Source organism: Emydura macquarii, unplaced genomic scaffold (genome assembly GCF_026122565.2).
Source record: "Emydura macquarii macquarii isolate MOO-44397 ecotype Brisbane River unplaced genomic scaffold, CSIRO-AGI_Emac_v2 contig_1676, whole genome shotgun sequence".
Lineage (NCBI taxonomy): Eukaryota > Metazoa > Chordata > Testudines > Chelidae > Emydura > Emydura macquarii.
This window is the reverse complement of record NW_027131813.1, coordinates 946,220-968,344: the sequence shown is the minus strand read 5'-3', so window position 1 is coordinate 968,344 and position 22,125 is coordinate 946,220. Positions and strand designations below refer to the sequence as shown.

Sequence of the window (22,125 nt, the reverse complement as noted above, 5' to 3'; positions counted from 1 at the left end):
TTGGGTGGGACAAGAGGCAATGCCAGGCAGCTCGGGCCAGGCTCAGGCCAGGCCTGCACAGCAGCAGGACTAGGAGAGGGAGTGCCACCTTCATCCCCTGATTCACCTCAGCGGGCCACCCAGCCTGTGGGTCAGTATCAACATCCACCATGGCCGTGCCAGTTTCTGCTCTTGGCAGCCTCCACGCCCAGCACCGGTTCCACCCCCAGAGACCATTGCACATCCTTCTCCCACCCTGAGAACCCAAGGAGGGTGGGGCAGGTATCGTGTCTATTTTTGTCTGGGTTGGGGGGCACAACCAAAAATTGTAATTCAAAGGGTATGCTCATCTCAAAAAGTTTGAAAACTGCTGCCCTACAGGATCACCGGCTGGATTCCCTCATGGATGCTTTCCTATTGCCCTGGATGAGCAAGCTCCTCTATGCTGTCCCACCAATTCCACTCCTTCTCAGAGTGCTGCTAAAAATCAAACTGGACCATGTTAGTCATTCTTATTGTCCTGGAGTGGCGTTGGCAGCACTGGTTCACCACTCTCCTGTCTCTTTCAGTAAAAGCTCTGATACCACCTCTGTTGGACCAAGATCTAATTTCTGAAGATCATGGACAACTGCTCCACCCAAACTTGCATGCTAACGGCTGGGGTGCTCCATGCTTAGATTGTAGAGAGGAATCATGTTCAAAAGAGGTTCAGAATGTGCTGCTGAATAGTAGTAAACCATCTACTAGATCTATTTACCTGTCTAAATGGAAGCGTTTCTCAGTCTGGTCTCAGCAGCCTGGAGTTTCACCAATTCGTTCTTTGATCTAGCATATCTTGGTCTATGTGTTGTACCTAAAAGAGCCAGGTTTGGCAGTTAGCTCTGTCAAGGTCCACCTAGCAGTTATCTCAGCCTTCCACTGTCAGGTTGATAACCTCTCTGTCTTCTCTAATAAAATGTCAGTAAGATTTTTGAAAGGTATGGAAAAGTGGTATCCTCAGGTACAAGATCCTGTTTCCCTATGGTTTTATATCTGGTAATGTGAAAGCTTATGTAGCCTCCTTTTGAACCTTTAGCTACCTGTTCCATACTCCATCTTTCAATGGAGGTAGCATTTTTGGTGGCCATAACTTCTGTTAGGAGGGTAAGTGAACTGCAGGCTCTCTTTATACTGTTTTATTTAAAGATGAAGTTCACCTGTGTCATCACCCAAAATTTGTCTTGAAAGTGGTACGTAGCTTCCATATCAAATAAGTGATTTATCTTAGTTTTTTTCCAAAGCCACACTTGAATAAAGATGGGAAAGGCTCCCACTTTGGATGTCAGGAGAGTGTTGCTGTTCTGCCTCGACAGGTTCAAGCGTGTCTGTTTGTCTTTCCAGTTCTTCATGGCAGTTGCAGACCAGATGAAGGGGTGCCCTGTTTCTTCTCGGAGAATATCATCTTCAATAGCCTCCTGTACTCATTTGCACTAAGATTTGGCTAATGTTATTCCACCAAGCAGAGTGACAGCACATTCAGCAAGGTTGCAAGTGGCTTCTGGTCTTTCTGGCTAAAATTTCTATCCTAGACATTTGTAAGTCGGCACCTTGGTCTTCAGGGCACATGTTTGCATCCCATTATGGCATCATTCAGCATGCTAGAGACCATGCCTGATTTGGGCAAGTTGTCCTTCAGTCCATGTTTAAATAGACTCCACCTCACCTCTAGCTTTTATGGATTGTGCATCATCAAGAGTGGAAAACATGTGCAAACACTCAAAGAAAAAAAAAATGGTTACTGACCTGTTCTGTAACTTTCGTTCCTAGAGATGTGTTGCACATGTCCATTCCACAACCTGCCTTCCTATGCCTCCTACATCAGCACCACGAGTGGAATGGACATATGTAACACATTTCAAAGAAGAACAGTTACAGAAAAGGTAAGCAAGCATTTATTTGGGAATCCATCACATTTAAAAGGGCTTTTTGAATTAATAGATCTCTTCACTTGTTCATGGGCTGGTCACTTTCTCCCTGCAGGTCCCTCACAACTCTTGGGCTGGTTATTTCTGCTCTAGCAGATCAGGCTGCTGGCAAAAACAAGAACAAATTTGTTCCATATCGTGATTCTGTGCTCACATGGTTACTTAAAGTAAGTGAACTTCTTATACATCTTTGGAGTGGGTGGAGGGGGAGGAACTGGAAAATGTAGAACACTTTGCCTACCTTGGCAGCCATCTCTCATAGAGGGTAAACATAATAGTTGAGATTCAGCACAGAATCCGTTGTGCCAGCCTTGCGTTTGGCAGACAGTCCGGCCGGGTGTTCAATAACCATGACATCAGAATACATACTAGACTTTTAGTTTATAAAGCAGTGGTAATTCCAACTCTCCGGCTGCGAGACTTTGGGTGATCTACAGAAAACATCTGAAAAACTTGCAACGCCGGTACTAGCACTTTCTCCGAAAGATTCTTAACATAAAGTGCGATGATCTCTGTACTAACGTCAGTGTTCATGGAAGCCAACATCTTCAGTGTTGAGGCCCTGATTATCCAGTACCAGCTGAGGTAATGGAGTGGACACTGAGTGTGCATGCCTGATGCATGACTACCAAAACAATTGCTGACTGGCCAACTCATGAAAGCAGAAAGGAAATGGGGAGACCAAAAGAAACGCTTCAAAGATACCCTCAAGACAAACATCAAGAGATGAGGCATTGACATCACACACTGGGAGACAGTAGCCCAAGATAGGGCTAGCTGGCAAAGACTTGAGGAAAATTGCCTCTCCCTTGTAGCAGAAAAACGCCAGAAAAGAAAGGACAGATAACTGTCATGCAGTAATTGTGGCCTAATCCTGCCTTCCAACACCATCTGCAACATTTGCCGATGAGGCTGCAGCTCAAGGATCAGACTTCAGTCACCAAACAACACACACAAAATAAAACCCATGAAAGAGATCATCCTTGACTCACGGGATCGTCGACGACGGGTGGAGGAGGGTAAGAGGAGAGAGAGAAGAATTTTTCCTTCGCAGTGTGTAAAATACAATTATTCCATCATCTAACCCTGGTTTTACATGCAGCAGCCTCATCTTTGAAGAATTAAAAGGGTATTAGCCATTAGTATCTCCAGATTAGTACATTCTTTGATGATGCCAAAAGCATAGGGCATATTTTTTGAAGTGATCTAATAAATATTTCAGTCTAGCTCTTTGAGTCTACTCACTAACAGCTACAGTCAGAACTCTGGGGCTGATTTAACATGGGCCATCTCCTTATATGACCTAAGTTTACACAGTGTCATGGCTGATATGGTTAACGTCACAGATTTTGGATAAGATGATTAGCCCTTTGCTTTAACTCAGCAGAGGTGGCATCACAAAGCGTATTCCAGTTGCACTCCGTGAACTGGATCAAAGGAGGCTATATTCTCATGCTCATGTGAAATGAGCAGTTACGGTGTCAGCTTCTATACTGCAAATAATTCTGATTTGAAGTTTACTGTAACAAAAAGAAACTGGATCTAGAAGGAATTCAGATGCTCATTGACATCTAAATGAATTTTTGTTGCTCCTGCTGCCCCCTTTTTATACCTTTTATAGTGGTTATAAAAGGATGGTAAGCTGCAGTTAACCACAAAGAGAGAAGCTTGGGCAGTGACTGGGCAGTTTGATTTATGCAAAATCCTGTTTTCTGATGGTCTTTGAATATGCTACCCTTAAAGCAAAACAATATGTGGTTGCTTTCATATTTAAAGCCAAAGAGGCAGGTGCTTTCCTTATAATGAGACAGATTTTCCTTCCATTGGTACAGATCAAGTAACTGACTGGCCAATTGGCTGGGTTTTAAAGTAATTGGGTTATAAAGGTTCGGACCCAATAGAGGCATCAGGACTAGAGTATCCCATAATGTTCATAAATTATTTTTCCTAGTTTTCCACATCAAAATTGTGAATTTCAAAATGTTTCTATCAGACTTAGTTATGAATCTTGGCAAGCTGGTATCCCTTCCTTTTCCTTCCTTGCAGTTGAGAGGCAATTATGATATTTATTAGTATAAAGACATAAGCTGGAAAAGAAACAGATTTCTTCAGACCCCCCACCATTTATGTTGACTCTGTCGGTGACCAAGGCTAGATTCTACCCTTTTGTAGACTGCACCCAGCTTGACCATCTAGCACAGGGGTGTCAAACTCACTCAAAGTGACGGGCCGGAATCACAGAACCTCTACTTTCAAGGGGCCATACAATGCTCTCCGCCGAATATTTCAGGCCCTCTGCTCATTTTCGGCGGCGCAGCATCAGTAGCTTTCAGCGCTGCCCTTTCGCTGTGGGAACACTGACATTGCCACTTTAAGAGATTTCCAGGAGGGATACCCGCCGCCGAAAAACTTAGGACGAGTTCTCCTTTTCGGCGGCACAATTCTGGAGCGAAAGGCCCCACAAATCTCTTAAAGTGGCAATGCAGACTTTCGGCGGCTCCGCTACTTAATTTCGGCGGCCAGGATCAGAGAGGTTCGCGGGCCACATAACAAAGGTTCGTGGGCCAAATGCGGCCCACGGGCCGTATGTTTGACACCCCTGATCTAGCATGTAATCACTAGGTATCTCTTTAGACATAATGTGATTTGAATCCTATATTCCCATGGTTTATTTTCAAGTGTAAAAAAAGTGAAGTGTAGAAAAGCTAAAGCTTTTTCCTATAAGGAAATTTGGAAAAAACAAAACAAACCTTCCCCCACCTCCCCAAAACGGTTGCACTTTAGTGCAGTTCATTGCCTATTGGGCTAGATACAGCAGAGAATAAAAGGTCAACTGATATAGCCCCTTAGCACTATATGTTTTGATTTTCCCAGTGGTGACCTTTAACAAACCTTCCGATAATACTGTCTCGTAATAGTTAACATTGGGAAATTTGTTTAACAAATTTACCTTGTAGACACTAAGATATTAAACATCACATACTACGTTGATGAAGCTGTATAAAAGCCTCAATAAAATAGCAGAAGTGATAAAATTTATTTTTCTTATAATATAGGAAATCCTTCAATGCTGCCGCACATAATACTTATCTATGCTGAAATATAGCCTTGCCTTTATATTCACTGTCTTGAAGTTTGTAGAAACAAGTATACTTTGCTTCTCTGCAATGTTGTAAACAACTATCCCTATCCTAGCAGATGATCCATCTCTCGCTCAGGCAGTGGACAGCAGACCCATCCTGGCTTACAGACAGCCCCCCAACCTGAAGCAAATACTCACCAGCAACCATACACCCTAAAAAAAATCCTACCCAGGAACCTATCCTTGCAACAAACCCCGTTGTCAGGTCTGCCCACACATCGTCTCTAATGACATCATCACTGGTCCTAACCACATCAATCACACCATAAGGGCCTCATTCACCTGCATATCCACTAATATTATATATATGCCATCATGTGCCAGCAATGCCCCTCTGCCATGTACATTGGCCAAACTGGACTATCACTACACACAAGGATAAATGGACACAAATCAGACATAAAAAATAACAACATCCATAAACCAGTGGGAGAACACTTTAATTCCCCAGGGCATTCTGTCTCTGACCTGAAAGTTGCTGTACTTCTCCAAAAAAGCTCCAAAAACAGACTTCAAAGAGAAACTGCTGAGTTAGAAATGATCTGCAAACTTGACACATTCAAACTGGGTTTAAACAGAGACTTGGAGTGGCTATCTTTGCTCACCCATTCTCACCTCCTACTCAATGGTCGTCATTAGGTCTTAAGTACCAGACTCCACCTCCCCCATTGTTCTCAATGCACCTGGATATCTATAAGATGCCTCTGTTACCTATTTTCTGTATTACTGCATCTGAAGAAGAAAGCTGAAGTCTCTCGAAAGTCTTCAAAGTGCCACAGAACTCTCATTGTTTTTGCTGTATACAGACTAACACGGCTACCCAGGGCTACCCCTCTGGAACTATGCTCAGTTTGTTTCAGTTTACTGCCGTAGTGAGACCTGTGTAGGGGTAACAGAATCTGAGGAAGCAGAAATGGAAACCTTTTCAGAGGCTTTTTCATGTTGTTGTTGGAATTAGTTATGCTGATCCTTTTCTAAACATAAGGCAGCAAATAGATTGAGATTAATGTTTAGTACCTGCCCAATACATTTGGGCAAAGATGACAATGGCATGCACAGTAAGCACTGCAGGTCAGAAACAGAAGCACACTTGTGTTATGCTGTCCTCAAAGCAGCTCATTTCCTTTGTCCTACTTACGTTCAGCCACATTAAAAGCCTAACAAAGGCTTAATTTAAAAAACAAGCTCATTTAAGTGAAACTTTTTTAAAAGGATGAAATTCTTAATATCTAGTGAAAAAGATAATTGAATTCTGTTTTAAAGAAAGCTCAAACCAAAAATTTACCAATTAAAGATGTCCAAAATTGTTTTTAAAATCTGTGCATTTGGGGATTGTTTTCATACAATGTGCCACTCCTTTTCAATATGACGTAGGAGACAAAATGTGTTCTAATGTTAGGATACTAGGAATACTTGGGAATAATCTATATTTTAGAAAAAATTTGAAAACCATTGACATATCAAGACTGTATTACAAGATGGACCATTTATCAGCTTTATTACTTATATGTTGCCTCTATCCCCTTTCCGTCTACCTTTTTCTGTCCTTGTCTTTTTATCTTGGATTCTAAGCTCTTCAGAGCAGGGACCATACTTTTTTATCTTTTGGAAAGCACCTTGTGCGTTGTAGGCACTACTAGAAAGAAACTTAAATAACAATGCCAGTTGCAGCTTCTGGGTTCTGTATCCAGTTATGACACCTTGGGCTAGTCCATTTAGTATTTCTATGCCCGTCTTCCTTTTTGTAAAACAGGTATAATCACACTAATTTATGTCCTAGGAATGTTGTAAATCTCAGAACCAGCTCAGAATCGGGTCTTTCATGTTTATAACTTACTTTGAAGATCCTTGGATGAAAGCTGGTAGAGGCACAATTCAGTTACATTGAAGTCAATAGAAGCAGAACCAGAACCTAAGTGAGGACTTGGTAAAAAAAAAAAAAAAAAAAAAAAAAAAACCCAATCTTCTTATCAACTTTTAAACTCTTGATTGTTTTATCAATTATACATTTATATTTCCCCTGCCTTCTGTGTGGTGGTTCTCAATTCCTACATTTTTTTTCATTTTAATGTGCCTTAAACTGCAGAATAATTTATTGATCGCATCATTAACTATTTTCTTGTACTAGGTGTTAAAGGTGTTAGTTAGGATAGTAATGTCTAAATCTTCACATTCCATAGTGTTTGCACAATAATTTTAGTGCCAACACAGTTGGCTGGTTTTAGTCTTTTTTCCTTAATTATTTCCATTCTGTTCTCATCTCTATCGCGTACTAAGCCCTTCCTTTGCAAACTTACTCTTTTTCATTATGAAAGTCTAGCTTATTCTCCATTCACCCTTCCTACTGTGCATTAAAGGAACCAGTGCCATTGCAGAACAAAGAATTATATATAAAAGTAAATTTGATGCCCTGGAACTGGGCCTGTGAACAGTCAACACAGTAATGGAGGGAACATTAGAAAATTAATAATGGATAGGTTCTGAACCATGTTGGTATATCACTCTACTAGCATGCCCAGTCTCATATTGAGAAGAGTTCCAATTCATCTGTTCTACTGAACCTTTTTTTGGAGCTAATTGATGCAATAGAAGTTCTCAAAGTGTGAACTATGAAGATTTTCTGTGGATTCCAAAAAGTGCATGATTTTCCTTCTTAAATTTGGACATATATGCAAACCTGGGATCATTTGCTGGTTATTGCTTCAAATTCTTGAAAATGTTTGAGAGAGGAGAAAGTTCCTTGCTCAAGGAAACCACACCACGTTGAACAGAAGAAGTTCACATTGAATCCCATACAGTCTCCAATGATTGCAATGTGAATACATTCCTATTTTATTTGGAGTGGGTCCTGCAAGACAAAGTAATTTGCAGAAGAATGCAGTGGCAGCTGTTAAGATATGTAGGGGGACTATATTAAGCAACGAGAACAGTGTATTCCCAGAGGCTAATGGTATTTATTATGTGAATTTAAACACTTTGAGGATTTTTATGGAAAGCTTCAATGAATGAAATGATTAGACAAACTGCTAATAGACAAATCGTTTTAATGATGTCCACTGGCAGTGTTTGACCTACATTTCATGGATTATTTAAGATTTAAAGCTGGTTTGGGAATTTTCCGTTAGAATGATTTTCTGATAGGAAAATGAAGTTTCCACAGAATTAAAATTGCCTGTGGGAAAATTGAAATGAAATATTTGATTTTCAGATCAGTTCAATCCAAATTGGAATATTTAGCTTTTTGAACAGACTCTAAATAGTGTATTTATAAGTAGTTGAACAAAACATTAGACTGTGTTTCCCTATCAGGGCATTGCCTTATGGGAGTTGTAGTTCAGGCCCACATTTTATTTTATGGGCCAGGCTCCTGGAGGACTACCTCTCCTATAATGCATTTCCCTCTGGCTGAGCTGTGTGGTGCGTCATGGAAGTCAGATGCATAAGTACTTGCCACAATCACAAATTAAACCAGTTATACTGTGTCTAACTCTAGGGCTCTGCCTACATTACTGCCGTACCTTTAGCACTTTAGCATCCTACTATTACCAGCCTGAAGCCATGAAATAAACTCATTTGAGAAATGTTTTCATTATTTTCATTGCAGAGGTAACTCTTGCTTGGATGCTGCCCCTTAACACAGCCCTCCCATCCATGTACACAATCCTCTCACCTGAGTTTGGTACCTTAAAACTGGGCTAGTTGGCCTTGCTGGGGGTATGGCTTACAGCTTGGGTACAGCTTTCACTCTCACTCTGCACTCCGGGGCAGTGAGGACACAAACTAAATCACTCAAGTGCTGATAATCCTCCAGTGGTTTTCTACAGTTCCCCCATATGCCCAGAAATGGCAGACAAATTCTCCCCCAGTCACCGGAAAGTAGTCAGAGTGGCTCAGCTTACTGCTGTACAAAAGACTGTGAGATATACTCCCAGAAGTCTTAACAACACACACAGGTGAGTGCAGAACTAATGAGGACACAGTAAATTGGATAGGACTTTGCAGTGTGACTGCTCACACCTAAGCTAGGCTAACCCACGATGTGCTCAGACCCAGGTGCTGATCACCTAAGTTAAATCTGCAGTGAAGACAACCCCTAAATGCTTTATGTAGGTCACAGGACTACAAATGATATAGTATTTAGGAAAAAAGACTGACGTGCTGATTTCAGATCAACCAGATGCTTCTGATGAGAAAGCATCATGCAAGTCAGAACCTAGATCAGACAGGGATTTTTAGGCTAAGTCATCTTAGAGTCTCTGATGTTTAGTTCTGTGTTACTTCAACCTAAGTTGATGGAAGCTGAGTGTTATGAAGATGTTGCTTGTAAAGAATAATTTAAGTTGGTTTGATTTCTCCCCTCCCCCCAATGTTGAGCCTGTGCATTGAGACAGACAGTCCTGGGATCCCACATTATGCTTTTTTAATGGGATTTCAGGAAAATAATGTATGAATACCCAGGGATTGTGGAGAACAGGGCAGAGAATAATGGAAGACTCTCGAACAGGTAATTGGATTAGGTCTAGTATCCTCCTCTCGCTCCTCAAATAGTAGTTCTGGTTCATCAAAAAGAAAAGCCACTGTACCAATCTACTATTTCCTCCCACCGCTAAATCACCGCTGAACTTTTACCATTCGTATGTATAACTCAGATCCTCCTGTCTTCACTGAAGAGAAATGTTTTGCACAGTTTGGGGTCTCCCTGAGTTTGCTGATGTAAACAACTACTGAATCTAACCTACAAAATATAGATTGAGTGAGATCCCAGGTTTCTGTCTTAAATAGTCTGACAGTTATCCCTGGGATGCGGTTGTTGATGTGAAGTTACTAGATACATTAGAATTACTTTTTAAAGTCTATGATCAGTATTTGTGAAAGTTACCAGACTAGTTGATAATGTGGAATGGTGGATGGAGCCCACTAAAACAACAAAAGCGCTTTGCCCTGTGATGAGTGTGGGCCACTCATACCCGGAGATTAACTTGACAGCTCTGAAGACTAGTCCGCTGTGTCCCCCACAGAACAAATACAGCATAGGTAATGCACAGAGTGGAACGGCCTTGCTTGTCTCTAAAAACAAAGGGGCTAGCTAAAATGGAGTAACTGTGGTTAAGCAACTAAAAATCAGCCTACAGTAACAACAATGCGACTTTCTCTCACCCTAGGTCAGGAGGTACTACATCTAGGAACAAGAAAGTAGTTTAGCCTTCTTGACACAGTCCTTGGCCACTCTGTTTAGAAGGACACTGATGCTGTCAGAAATTGCAGGCCTGACTTTTCAGAACCCTCAGTGAGGTTGGCTTTATCTATCTTCTGCTCTCTCTTGCTTCACTCTGTTTTAACACTGAAACTCTAGACCAATGAGGCAAGCACATGATTGCAGGAGACAGAACCTTCACAAGAGGCTTCATTTCCTGGAGGAGGCTCTCAGATATTATAGAAAGAGGTAGCAATAGAAGACTATAAGAAGGCCTCCAACCCGGTTTACATAGCCACCAAATAGCCTTCAGATACAAACAGCTTTTAGTTACTACCTACATGAACTGGGTTTGAACTGGTGGGCTTGGGGTGAAAGACTCTCTCATTAGCCGTCCTCTAAGTAGTCCAAACCCTCCTTTATTCTTTGGTGTTTTTTTTTTTAAAATCCCTGCCTTAATTTTTTTTTCCTTTGCTCTCTTACAGGACAGCCTTGGTGGTAACAGCAAGACTGCCATGGTGGCAACAGTCAGCCCAGCAGCAGATAACTACGATGAGACCATTTCCACATTGAGATATGCAGACCGGGCCAAGAACATAGTTAACCATGCCGTGGTGAATGAAGACCCCAACGCCCGCATCATCCGAGAACTCCGAGAGGAGGTGGAGAAGCTCCGAGAACAGCTCACCAAAGCAGAGGTACAATTTACTAGCTGTTCAAGGCTCCTATGTGTATTCTACTTCATGCTGCTGCAATGCTGTGAAGACCCTTGGTGGATCTTTTGTCGAGGCTTGAAGATAAACATCAGTAAGGCAGTACTAGACGTTATTTACGGGGAAAATCAATGTCATCTTTCTTCACCTCATCTTTCTTCCTCTCCCCATTTTGACTCTTATCCATATAAGATGAGCTTGAGCGCAATGTTGATTAGTGATGGTGGCAAAATGGGAGGTAAGCTTCCCTTAGAACGTTTCATTGAGTGATCACATTGTCGTGTCCAAGCTCAGACAGAGATCAAGGAGGAAGGTAGACATACAGATAGAACAAGGGACACAGGCATCTGAAAGACAGTGCTGGCTATAGGGAAGGCTTTACCTAACTACCCAGGAATACAGCACAATTATAACACTTCCTTCAAGATATAAATATATTTATCTGTCTTCTATCTACCTAACAGCTTTTAAAAACATTTAACAATATTTATTATAAATTGATCCCCTATTTCAGGTATAGCAGACAAGATACTTGTGATAATTTGTACATCCAACTGCATGGAAGCATGGATGAATATGATCTAATGGTTAGAGAGCAAAGCTGGAAGTTAGGGAAGTTCTGGGTTCTGTTCCCAGAATAGCCAAAGAAGTTGCTGTGATTATGGCCCTGGCCAAGTTATTTAATCTGTTTCTCATTCTGAAAAATTGGGATAATACTACTTCTCTCAGAGGGGTGTTATGGTGCTCAATGGCTGAAATTTTCAAAAGTGTCTAGTGATTTTTTTTGGTGCTTCAATTTTTGGGTGTTTAAATTGAGATGCGTGAACTTGCTGAGCAAATTAATCCCCTTTAAGGTGTCTCAAGTTAGGCACCCAAAATCAGTAGTCACTCTTGAGAACGAATCGAACAAACAAAAGGAACGCACCTGTGCCAGAATTTTCAAGTGCTTGGAGATTTTCTGAGTAGTAGTGTGTGTTGTTTATTTTATGGTTTTGTTTTTATTTTGTAGCTGGTTGCTGATAGAAAGGGATTAGTGCCAAAATAATGGAAGCCAGCTCTCTAGGTCAATGTAGCATAAGTGATCATTTCTTTCCTGTGTGTTAAATCCGACCCCCACCATCATGTCAATGGAATTGACACAATATAAAAATGCTACACAGCTTGTAGCTAAAAGTCTGCGCTGTAAAGATCACAAGCTGTATTTGTATCCTCGCCTCCCCTCCAGCTTACTGCATTTGTGTATGACCTATTCATCTTCATAGAAATATGCATAAGTGATTATTTTTAAAAAGCTGAACAAAACATTTAGTGACCCATCTGGACAGTCGCAGAATTACATTCTGGAGTTCACCTAGACCTTACAGTGTATTTTTTCCTTTTGGTGTCAGTGTCTCTCACTTTCTCTCTCAAATAGCTGTAGGAGAACAAAATCTGACACTTCCCTTTTTTACTGGAAAAATAAGGTTCCTCCTTCTTTTGAGCTTATTTTATTTATATTAGTTGAGTAAATTTAACCTAACTCATTTGGAACAAATTCCAAAATATGGTACTGTGTCCACATTAAGCCCACAAACATCTTTGTGCTGATCTTGGAAACTAAACAACCAGCTAATTCAGTCTCACTGGGGATGCATCCGTTTTCCTACATTCTTATTTCAGTTCTGTGTGTCTGAGAGCTTTTTGTTTTTCTTCTAATAAATGTGCAATATTGTGTCACTTGGGGTTTGCTTACAAAATAAGGCTAATAATGCTTAGTGCTATCTAAACAGCAACAAAAAAATCCTGCCTGTGTAGTAGGTATTATTGATCTCCATGTTGATGGAGAAGCAGACATAGATGTTAAGTGATTTGTCTAAGATCATATGAAATAACCAAAGCAGATTTAGAAATAACTTATTTCCAACTTTGTGTTTTGCTCACTAGATCCCATTGCCTTTGCTTAATCTATACTTCATTAGAATTAGGTGTATTAGACCTTTTGTTCTAGAGACTGTTCTTGTAATTGATTTGCATTAGGGCAGATAAATTCTCTCTTTTTAGGGTCTGTATTTGAAACTAGTGTAAACTAGATGATCTTGGTAGATTCACCTCATATGACAGTACATGAGAGAAGTGGTGTTATTATGTGATTTGATTACAAGTATCAAGGGAGATGAACTCTCTCTGAGGTAGGAGTGGGGGTTAAGTTTCTTTTATTGACCTGTCAAGTTTGTGTTTAATCTATAAAGACAATCTAAGTATAAATATCAAGGAATTCAGTGTCTTGTTTTTCCATTTGCAGGCTATGAAATCACCAGAACTAAAGGAACGATTGGAAGAATCTGAGAAATTGATCCAGGAAATGACTGTCACCTGGGAAGAGAAATTAAGAAAAACAGAGGAGATAGCACAGGTTTGCTTTTATTTTTTTTATTTTGGCAGTTAGGGAGAAAAGCTCATTACTTACTTCCTTTGTTTATCCCTTCATAATAGTTATCAGGATAGCCCTTTACGTTTATGGATAAGTAGGTCAAGTTCATTGCTCTTTTCAGAGGCTTCTGCTTAATTCCCAGGATAGCTTGCTTTAAAAAAACCCATGGATGGAGAGGATTAGAGGGATTTTATATCTTTCAGACAGTGAAATTGTTGACTGTGATTAAAGGTGGAGTGTGAATGCATTAAATGCAGGGTTACATCCTGAATGCCTCAAATAACAAAGTTAAGGAGCATTCAGAATATTAAGGAATACCTGAACTTGCCTTTTTTTCCTTTTGTATATAAAAAAAATCCCTGTGTATTCTCAATACCGCTCTTATCCCTGATATTTAAAGCATTTAGCACATAGCAGCAAACCATAGTTAAGTTGAAAGTTTGCACAATTCACCATGAATATTGCATGACACTTTCCATCCTTACCAGACAAATGTTGATGTAAGCACTTGCGCTGAAAAACATATTGAAAGCTGATGTAACAAGCATAAAAAATAGTGAGAAAATATAACCCTGTGATACAAAAATGTTTTTGTAGATGACATGATCACAAACAAGTTTAGCTTGTTGGCCTCGGACCTCTTGAAAGAAACGTTACCTTTTTTTTTTTTTTCTTTCTGCTCCTAAATTCTTGACCTGTTATAATGCATTTACAGAGCTGAGATCTTCAAGAGCATTATCATAGTTCCTGGAAAAAAGTGAAATGTTGGCAGTGAAAGAATAACAGCTAGTGCTTGTGCAATGCTACGTTTAAAAGGTTTAATAGTTTAACAATGTCAAGTGTAGTGATTTATTTTGAATCTTGTGGCTTCTATCCAGCGGATATTTTAGAATGAGGAAAAAATGTAAATGCGCAAAATCTGACCGTCTTTCACTGACCATCTTGGTTTGCTAAAGGAGAATACTTTCATTTTTGCTACATCAGGTTTATAAATAGTAAAGTTGTAGGTTTTTTCTCTAATGCTGTCTGATGGTGAAGCCATGTTTTCGATTGCTGGAATTTTTTTTGTAAAATGGTGTGTGGGTTTTTTTTGTTTGTTTGTTTTTTATTAGAAAAAAAATTGCTAGCTTATGTTATTTAATACAAACTCTACATCTTCACCTACCATGATGTTTCTTCCGTACCAGGAAGCATTAATAACATAAAATACACCTCCAAGAACAGAGATGATCAGTACAATAGAACTTTCAAGAATCCATCTTGTCCTTCACAGGAGCATGAGGGGAAGGAAATAATGAAAATCCCCAACAGGAGATACAAAAGCAGGGGTTGAAAAGAAAAGCAGCGAGCTGTAGTGATGATTAAAAAAAAATTATTAATGTATTAGGGGAAATTAAATAAATGGCTATTCTCTCAAAATGTTAGAAGAATACGTTACTGTTTGTTATGCTGTTGAAGTTTTTAGTTTAATTTTTTTCCCTAGGCCGATGCACTTAAATTTTTTGCAAAATAGAGGAATTCTAGCTCTCATTTCCTTTTAGTAACTTTTGCTTGATTCAGACCAGGAATCAGCTCTTTCTTTGGGCTATGGGTTCTATGTCTACCAATAACTTAGAGAATAACAGCCTTGAGTTTATAGCATGGGAGTGAATGAGAAAATAGCGATTTTAATCATGTTCTGCTATGGACTTCTTGTGCAAGTCACTTAACCCTTCTGTTTCTCAATTTCCCCTCTGTTTTAAAAAACAAAAGGCAGGGTGGATACTTCTTTGACTCACATAAGCATTGTGAGACAACTCTGGGGAACTGCTTTTATGAGCAGTGGTAGTGAATTATCTCCTTTGCTATCCTAGCTTTAGTAGATGAGTGACTCTCACCTGATCCTCAGTTTGTTCTGCTTAAAAGCTTACTATTTAGTTTTTGAGAAAGAGCTCTCTCTTCCGCGTAGCATTCTGTTTAATTTCTGAGCTAGGTGGTATTATTAACCAAGTTGTGGTTCATCTTTTAGGAAAGGATGGCAACGTAGAAAGATATCTGTCCACTGCAGAGTCAAAAATGTTTGCGTGAAGAGTGGGGTATTGGGAGAAAAACTTTAAACATTTCCCTGTAAAAGACGTACACTTTTAATACAGTACTAAGAAGTCAATTGATGAGAACAATATACAGTAGAACCTCAAAGTTACGCACACGTTGGGAATGGAGGTTGTTTGTAACTCTGAAATGTTCATAACTCTGAACAAAATGTTATGGTTGTTCTTTCAAGAGTTTACAACTGAACATTAACTTAATACAGCTTTAAAACACTCCTGTGGAGAAGAAAAATGCTTCTTTTCCTTTATTTTTTTAGTAGTTTACATTTAACACATTACTGTACTGTATTTGATTTTTTCCCCCTCTCTCTGCGGCTGCCTGATTGTGTACTTCTGGTTCCAAATTAGGTGTGTGGTTGACTAGTCAGTTTGTAATTCTGGTGTTCGTAACTCTAAGGTTCTTTTGTACCATCTTAAATGCTACAGTTCTTGTTTAGCAGGAAGTGTTTCCTGCATTACTTAAATAGTAGAATTTTACATTTTTTTTGTCGTTCTGGTTTCTAGGGGACAAAGATGAACACAGAGTTTGATTTGGTTTAATTTGTTGCCTCCTAGCTAAAAATGGGAAACAAAGGTCTGTAGACATGGTTTTGTGTTGCTGTTTCCCTGTTTCAGGGAGGCTGTAGTGAAGCCCATGCAGATCTACAGTGTGATCCTCACAACTGTACACATCTTTCACTAGCAAGGTGTAACCCCCTGAGATTATAGGGTTTCAACATGCAGTGCTCTACTTTGATCTGAGTGGCAAGAGTCCAGTAGAAATTACAGGTTCCTGTATTCCCTGTTTAACCATGATAGCAACAGGGCTTTTAGTACCCAGGCTCTTAAGAATAGTTATTTTTGATAAGTTGCTGCCTTTAATTTTGGTTTGATTTCTTAACATGTGTGCTCTAATATATCTGTTTCTTAGGATATTATACATCTTAAACATTAATATTTTGGAGGTTTCTCTTACAGGAGCGGCAGAAACAGCTGGAAAGTCTTGGCATATCTCTTCAGTCTTCTGGAATCAAAGTTGGGGATAACAAGTGCTTTCTGGTTAATTTGAATGCTGATCCTGCTCTCAATGAACTTCTGGTCTACTACTTAAAGGTGAAATAACACTTTCTTTCAACAGGTTTAAGTGGATCATTTAATACTGTTGAAATTCATATGGGTTGAGAGTTTCTTATGAGAAACAGACTTCAAAGACGTTGTCTAGTGTCCAGTGGTTAGCAAAAATAGCACAAATACAGCTTTTTTATTGCAGCTCATCTTCAACTGTTAGAGTACCAGAATGCAGTGTAAATGTGCATTAGGAGCATTCTATATCCTTAGATATTTTCCCTTTTACAGGCAGCTATTTTAGAGTGGCTTTACTCAATAAAGTGATTATGCAATAATGAAGTCCTCTCACTAAATCAATTTGCTCCTCTATGTATGTTCATAATTATATCTACTGAGTTCTAAAATGAGTTTTTACTTCTGTTACCACTGCAGAATCAATATGGCTTTGGGGGAGAGAGCTGGATTCTGTTCCAGCCAGCTCATCCAGTCTGTTGACGTGCAACTACTGATTGTAGAATTTCATATTGTTGGTGATGGGTGCAAGAGAGTGGACCCAGCTTAACTTTTGAATTCTGGGCTGGCATTTTTCTTTCTTGTAAATTGAGCAGGTGTGATATGGAGGTGGAGTGACAAATGGAATCTATGCTGTTTTAAGTCACATTCAGAGTAGAGCAGCACTTTAATGTTAAGTCCAAGTTATCACTTGTCGGCTACGTGTGTTGTCCCAGTGTGTATGCTGTCCCAGCTCTGCACAGATCGCTGATACAGCAAGCCACAATTGGATTACCTAGTAAGACCAGAGATCTGTTTCCATAACAAAAGCACCAGGCCATGTTTATTGCTGACAAAGCATGGTAAAAAGCTCCCCATATGTGCTACAACTACACTTAATATATGTATGCCTGTGACAATGAACTGGCTCAATAAACAGCGGGACTTTCCGTTCCTCCCTCAGCCAGACAAAGATGTTTCCTCTGAGACCCTCTTTTATACACTAATATAAATTGTGTATTGTCCTTCTGTCGTATAGTTGCCACCCTCTGATGTGGTAAGATATCACCCTTTACCTTGCACAGGATGGTCCGATCAAACATCTTTATCATTTTGTCTCTCCATCACACAGTGTCCACTCTCTGAGGCCAGGATGGCAGTGTCCTCGTTATCTTTGAGGAGTGAGCTTGTACCATTCCTGGTATTGGGATGTTCTGGTACCAGCTTTCTGGAATCTGTTTTCTGAGTCTTCTGTGCCTAGCACTTCTTTAGTAATGTGTGTTTTGCAATACCAGCTCTGTTCTTGGCAGTTACTGTGAATATGGCTAACTTTTGCTAACTTTGCTTTATAACAGCAGGGGTTGCCTGATACTTTTGCTCAGGCCTCATTCCTGAACTGTTATACTTGGCCTCATGTCTCACGTTCTGACTTTCTACTACAGAAGTGTCAGAGTTCTTACATTGTGGTTTGTTAATGATTTCCCTCCCACTGAAGTTGAGTTCAGTAATTTGTCTTGAGACAGCCACATAGTTAGCATTTGGGCTGAAAGTGGTTTTGTGCTGCCTCTCTTAGGAGATGTATGTTATCTTCTTTTTAGATCAGTCGTCGTATATCACAGAGCAAATCGCCACCCAAAGAATTAAAGCAAGAGAAAAATCCCTTATTCATCACTGCCCCTTCTAGCCATTAATAAACAACAAAAGAGCTGATTCAAGATTGTTGGAGAGGAGTCAAAGCATTTCTGGGCATCTTCTGTGTAGGTGTCTGGATTCTGATTCAAACTGCTAAGTCAGCCTCAGCTCTGACAGCTATTGAAGCTGTGCTGATTTCTTTGTTGCTTAATGTGAATACATGGCAAGAATACATTAATGACAAAGCACATTCAGAAGGATGATCTCAGCCACGTGCAAAATGCAGTCATTTTGATGAGATGTAGGATGGGAAAACTAGTAAAAATCCTCAGTGTTCTTGCAATTCCCTTCCAGATAGAACCAGAACTATCTATCTTAGAGTTTCTGTTTTGCTTTGCATTACTGTAGTAGCCACTAAAAATCAACTTTAGTAGGCAAGATCTGGTGAACTCCTCCCATTTTGCGGTAAAAATTTCAGCTTGGGCTAGGGTTTGTGTTCGGGGTTTTTTTTTTTTTTTAGACTTTACATTTTTCGTTTTATTTTGGATTGATTTGTTTCAAACTCTCTTTTTTGGGTGGTTGCGAATTTCTGAGTAGAAGGGGATTTCAGTTTTGTGTCATTCTTATTGGGAAAAGGCCTTTTCAAAAAGGAAGGTTTTTGCAGCATTTTCTGGAGATGATCAGAGTTTGGATTCACCTAATCTCAGAGTAAGTCTCTCTTGTCAGTCTAGCAGTCATCTTCAACCTCTTTTGTGCTGAGCCATCTGAGGTCTGCAAGAGCTGGTTGATGGAAAGCTCTTTGGCTGATGGAGAGCTCTATTCTAGGGTGTAAAAGAGAATGTGTGTCCAGTTATTCTGGGTATTCTACATGCAGACTAGTGTCACATACCATTTGCGACATACTAGAAGTGTCCTGCAGGTTACAATTATCTGTTCTTAACTAGTAGCCCCTTGTTAGCCTCTTACCACTGCTACTGTCACTACTTTACATGGAGGGTATGTCTATGTGCTGTCAAAAGAAGCATGCATTGTAGAGTACACACCCATGTAGCCGCCCTAGCAAGGCTCTAAATAAAATAGCACTGTAGCTGATGAGGCATGGCTTAGGCAAGTAAAGAAACATCTGAAGGGTGGAGGTGCATATATAAGTGCATACCCTACATGCTGTCTACTCAGCCAGGCCATTCATCCCTGTCTGCATTGCTGTTTTTTAGCAGCGCTATGTCCTGCTGCCTCTCTGCTGCTGGAGCCTTTCCCCTTTGCAGGAAGATACTCCCCCAGCAGGGAAAGGCTCTGGCTGGAGGGAGGCGGTGGGGAAAGACTCTGGCATATCTTTCTGCTTCTGGAGCCTTTCCCTGCAGCAGGCAAAGTCTCCAGCAGGCGGATGGCAGCAGAGAAAGGCTGAGCCTCTCTTGGGTGCCTCTCCCCTGCCAGAACCTTTTCTTGCCTCACTGGAAGGCTCATGGGGAGCTACTGAAGACTTTCACCACTGCCTCTTCTCTGCCAGAGCCTTTCATTGACACCTGTAGCTACACAGCACAGTGTGTATGCTGCTTGCTTTTCACTGCAGTGTGTAGCTACACATATGCTGCACACTGCTGCTGCTGGTGTGTGGTGTAGACATAGTCCAGCAGAGCACTTCTCAATCTCTAAAGGATTCCAAAGTGTGGGGGGTTTTCACTCTTTGACACGAAGGTCTAGTTAAATCTAAAATGTATTATTATTAATGTCACTTATAAATGAGTTCAATTCCAATTCTCTGTTTGTTTCTAGTTACAAAGTCTCCTGCAACTTTTTAAAGATTACTGAGTAGCTTTCAAAACGTCAATAATTAAGGGATGGGGCATATCCAAAAAGTAGGATGTAAGGGTGTGAGGTGTGCACACACTACAGAATAATCAGAAAGGAATTTCTGCTATCTGTTGCTAACATTTGAATTTGAATCTTCCACAGGAGCACACGTTAATAGGGTCAGATGACTCCCAAGATATCCAGTTATGTGGAATGGGAATTCTTCCTGAACACTGTATTATAGAAATAACCTCAGAAGAACAGGTTATGCTCACACCTCAGAAAAATACTAGGTAATGTTATGGAACTGACTTTACAATATTTTGTAACTTTAATTTTACCAAATATATTCGGACGAATGGTGCATGAAGATTTCTAAATAAGCATTTTAATTTAATCTCAAGATAAAATGGTACTTGGGTCTGTTTAGACTTTAATAATTGGCTTGCTGTGTTCCCCCCGAACAGCTCTGCCAATGCATCTCATTCCTAATCCACAGCACCCTGGCTCTTTCAGTTCTGGGTCTTTTTGGATTAGATTTCAAACAATGCCTGAATATCTACTGTGTGCATGGCTTTTTTCTAAATGAGGTTACAGAAGTAAATTATAGTTTCAGCAAATGTGCTAACTTATTTTCACTTGTCTAAACTTAACTCTGAGTGTCAAGATTTAAACTAATCTTCTATAAACACTGTTCATATGTGAAACTTCATGAAGCACTTGCTTTGTTGTCTGATTAAGTAACAATACTTGGAAAGTAGATACTACATTCCAACAGACCACAAAATGCCATGCACCTTTGGGGTCTGAGGGTACATCTACACTGACGGCAGCAAAGTCGCCGCCGTCAGATCGACCTATTTGGATCGATTGAGTGGTCAGTGAAGACCTGCTCAATTGATCCTGAAATCAATGCTGTTAATCCACCCCCTCAAGTGGCATAGTGCTGCATCGATGGGAACGCGGTTCCTGTCAGTGCAGTGCAGTGAAGACGGCGTGCAGAAGGGAAGCACAGCAGTCGACGGGTGTTACGCAAGCTACTGTGCGTAGCTTGTGTAACTCCCGTCGACTGCCGCCAAATCGCCAGGTAAGTGTAGACCAAGCCTATGTGTCTAACGAAAGCTTAATGTTCCATATAGTTTGTTGATGAACACACAATTGGCATGTAATTCCTGTACTTTATCAAAGTTCTGTATGTGCAGGCCTAGGAACTTGATCTACTTTAGAAATAAGCAGTTTAAAAGTATAGTTTTTGCCAGTATGAACCATAACACGGGAGTTGATCATGTATCCAGTAAACCATGTGTATATCCAAGTTCTCCAACACTTCCTTTAAATGGTGTACATTTATTCTTCCTATATTTCCCAGTGTAAAAATAGTTATGCGTGCTTCCAATAGGCTATATTCAAAGCCACACATTTTTTTTAGGCCCAATAGATTAGTCTTCAGTAATGCTTCTCAAGTACAGTCTGTTCAAAAATACTAAATCTTATGGAGCTTAAACAAGAGTTTAAATCAGTTCAGGGATTGGTGAAACAGTGCCAAGTTACAGGAGAAGTGCTTGCATATTAGTTTGTAATCCTTGAACCTGTTTTCCTCCCCAAACTAATTGTGAGAATGAAACAAACTATTCTCCAAAAAAAATTACTTATCTTCATATATTTGCATTAACTTTTCTTCTTCTCCTCTCAGAACATTTGTAAATGGTTCTGCTGTTACGGGTCCTACGCAGCTACATCATGGAGACAGAATACTGTGGGGGAACAACCACTTCTTCAGGTATAAAAGGTCTTCATCTAGTTATGAGCTTGAGCCAGTTTTACTTTATTATGGGCTTCTACCTGAGCTCTCAAGATGCAGTGGACCATATGCTGCCTGTTTTATGGGTTTGTAGACACAACACTGGCTAGAGGAGATTTTTGAATGGCCAGTGTCATAGCAGTTCTGCATAGTCTTGGCTTGGTTGTAATGTGCTGAGGACCATTTGAATTTATGTATTTCCAGGAGGTTATGGCCCATTTTGATGTGGACCATGCTACTGTCTTTGGCAACTTTGTCACCTCCAGATTAGTTTACTACAGTGCACTTTACTTGGGGCTACACTTTGTTTTTCCAAAAGCTGAAGTTAATGTGGAATTCTGAAGCATCCTTGGTAAACAGTATTTCTCATT

At 40.1% G+C, this 22,125-nt stretch overlaps 1 protein-coding gene across 1 annotated transcript in view; it reads left to right on the top strand.

Moving 5' to 3' along the window:
• The window catches only part of KIF13B (kinesin family member 13B), a 239,215-nt gene that overhangs the window by 124,332 nt on the left and 92,758 nt on the right, over positions 1–22,125 (top strand). The window contains exons 12-17 of the mRNA XM_067556161.1: positions 1,999–2,110; positions 10,765–10,977; positions 13,274–13,384; positions 16,450–16,584; positions 20,116–20,246; positions 21,647–21,733. Coding sequence (XP_067412262.1) covers positions 1,999–2,110; positions 10,765–10,977; positions 13,274–13,384; positions 16,450–16,584; positions 20,116–20,246; positions 21,647–21,733 — 789 coding nt within the window. The remainder of the gene's footprint in view (positions 1–1,998; positions 2,111–10,764; positions 10,978–13,273; positions 13,385–16,449; positions 16,585–20,115; positions 20,247–21,646; positions 21,734–22,125) is intronic.